The 900-nt window shown below is 38.8% G+C and overlaps 1 protein-coding gene across 3 annotated transcripts in view; it reads left to right on the top strand.

Moving 5' to 3' along the window:
- Positions 1 to 900, top strand: part of LOC108628160 (uncharacterized) — an 8,397-nt gene continuing 7,497 nt past the window's right edge. The window contains exons 1-5 of one of the 3 annotated variants that reach the window (XM_026816278.1): positions 1 to 50; positions 287 to 338; positions 411 to 458; positions 528 to 712; positions 781 to 899. In XM_026816278.1, the coding sequence (XP_026672079.1) occupies positions 418 to 458; positions 528 to 712; positions 781 to 899 (345 nt within the window). In that variant the 5' untranslated portion in view covers positions 1 to 50; positions 287 to 338; positions 411 to 417. Of the gene's footprint in view, positions 51 to 83; positions 339 to 410; positions 459 to 527; positions 713 to 780; position 900 lie in introns of those variants that run through there. The other 2 variants (XM_026816277.1, XM_026816279.1) reach the window with 2 other exon arrangements.

Raw genomic sequence — 900 nt, 5'->3', positions numbered from 1 at the left:
AACTACTGCTAGTCTGCTGTATGCTGTGTAACTGTAAACCGGAGAAGCAGGTGAGATCCGCATCTCGTACGACGCGATAGAAATGCTACGCCCCCGAGATATCATTCCTCCAGGATTTTATTTAATTTTAACATTTAGACGTCCGATTTTGAATTTACAGATAAATGTGTTAATTACGTTTTTCTAGGTATGACAAACTGAATAACGATGAGGATTATGTCATGTTATTTTCGACGTTTGATCATAACAGCATTGTTTATACTGTTGCTATTCTGTGTTGTTCAAGTGTTTCGTTCAGAACTGGGCTTCGACGATGAAGTGTCGAACTTGAATAAATTGTAAGTGACTTGGAAATAATTTAATTTCATCACGCAACGTTTATAATTATAAATTTATAACGTCAATTGCAGACTGGGTATGTCACAGCTGATCAAAGAGTCTAAACAGCCTCCCATTGGGTACGTATTAATCTCTTAACAAACAGATCGTATTTTATGTACGACGAGTGAAAAGATTTGTTCTTTTAGGGAAGGAATTGTAGCTTGTAAATTGCCACAGTTGGACGTTTCCAATCCAGAGATTACGAAATTTATTCACGACGTTCCACCCTTGCAATGTACACCAGAAGACTGGGTGGTTCTCAGTGGATCGAGGCTAGTCATTAGTAGCAAAGCGAAAAAAATTCACGTGTCCATAACTTGTTTCTTCAGTGGTAAGCTCGACGATATTGGTACGAATGTCCCCTGCGATTAGCATGATTTTCTATAATTATTTTTATAGAGATTCTCAGAGATGACGATTATTATGTGTCGTATATGCCTCCCATCGAGTCTGACGACTCGTACGTTCTTAGACACAGCGATTTCGTTGACGTTAAGTGTCAGTCGAGCAACGGGAAGA

Source organism: Ceratina calcarata, unplaced genomic scaffold, assembly GCF_001652005.2.
Source record: "Ceratina calcarata isolate Rehan_Ccalc_2016 unplaced genomic scaffold, ASM165200v1 scaffold505.2, whole genome shotgun sequence".
Taxonomy (NCBI): Eukaryota; Metazoa; Arthropoda; class Insecta; order Hymenoptera; family Apidae; genus Ceratina; species Ceratina calcarata.
Note: the sequence above shows the minus strand (reverse complement) of the source record. Positions and strands in the feature narration are given on the sequence as shown.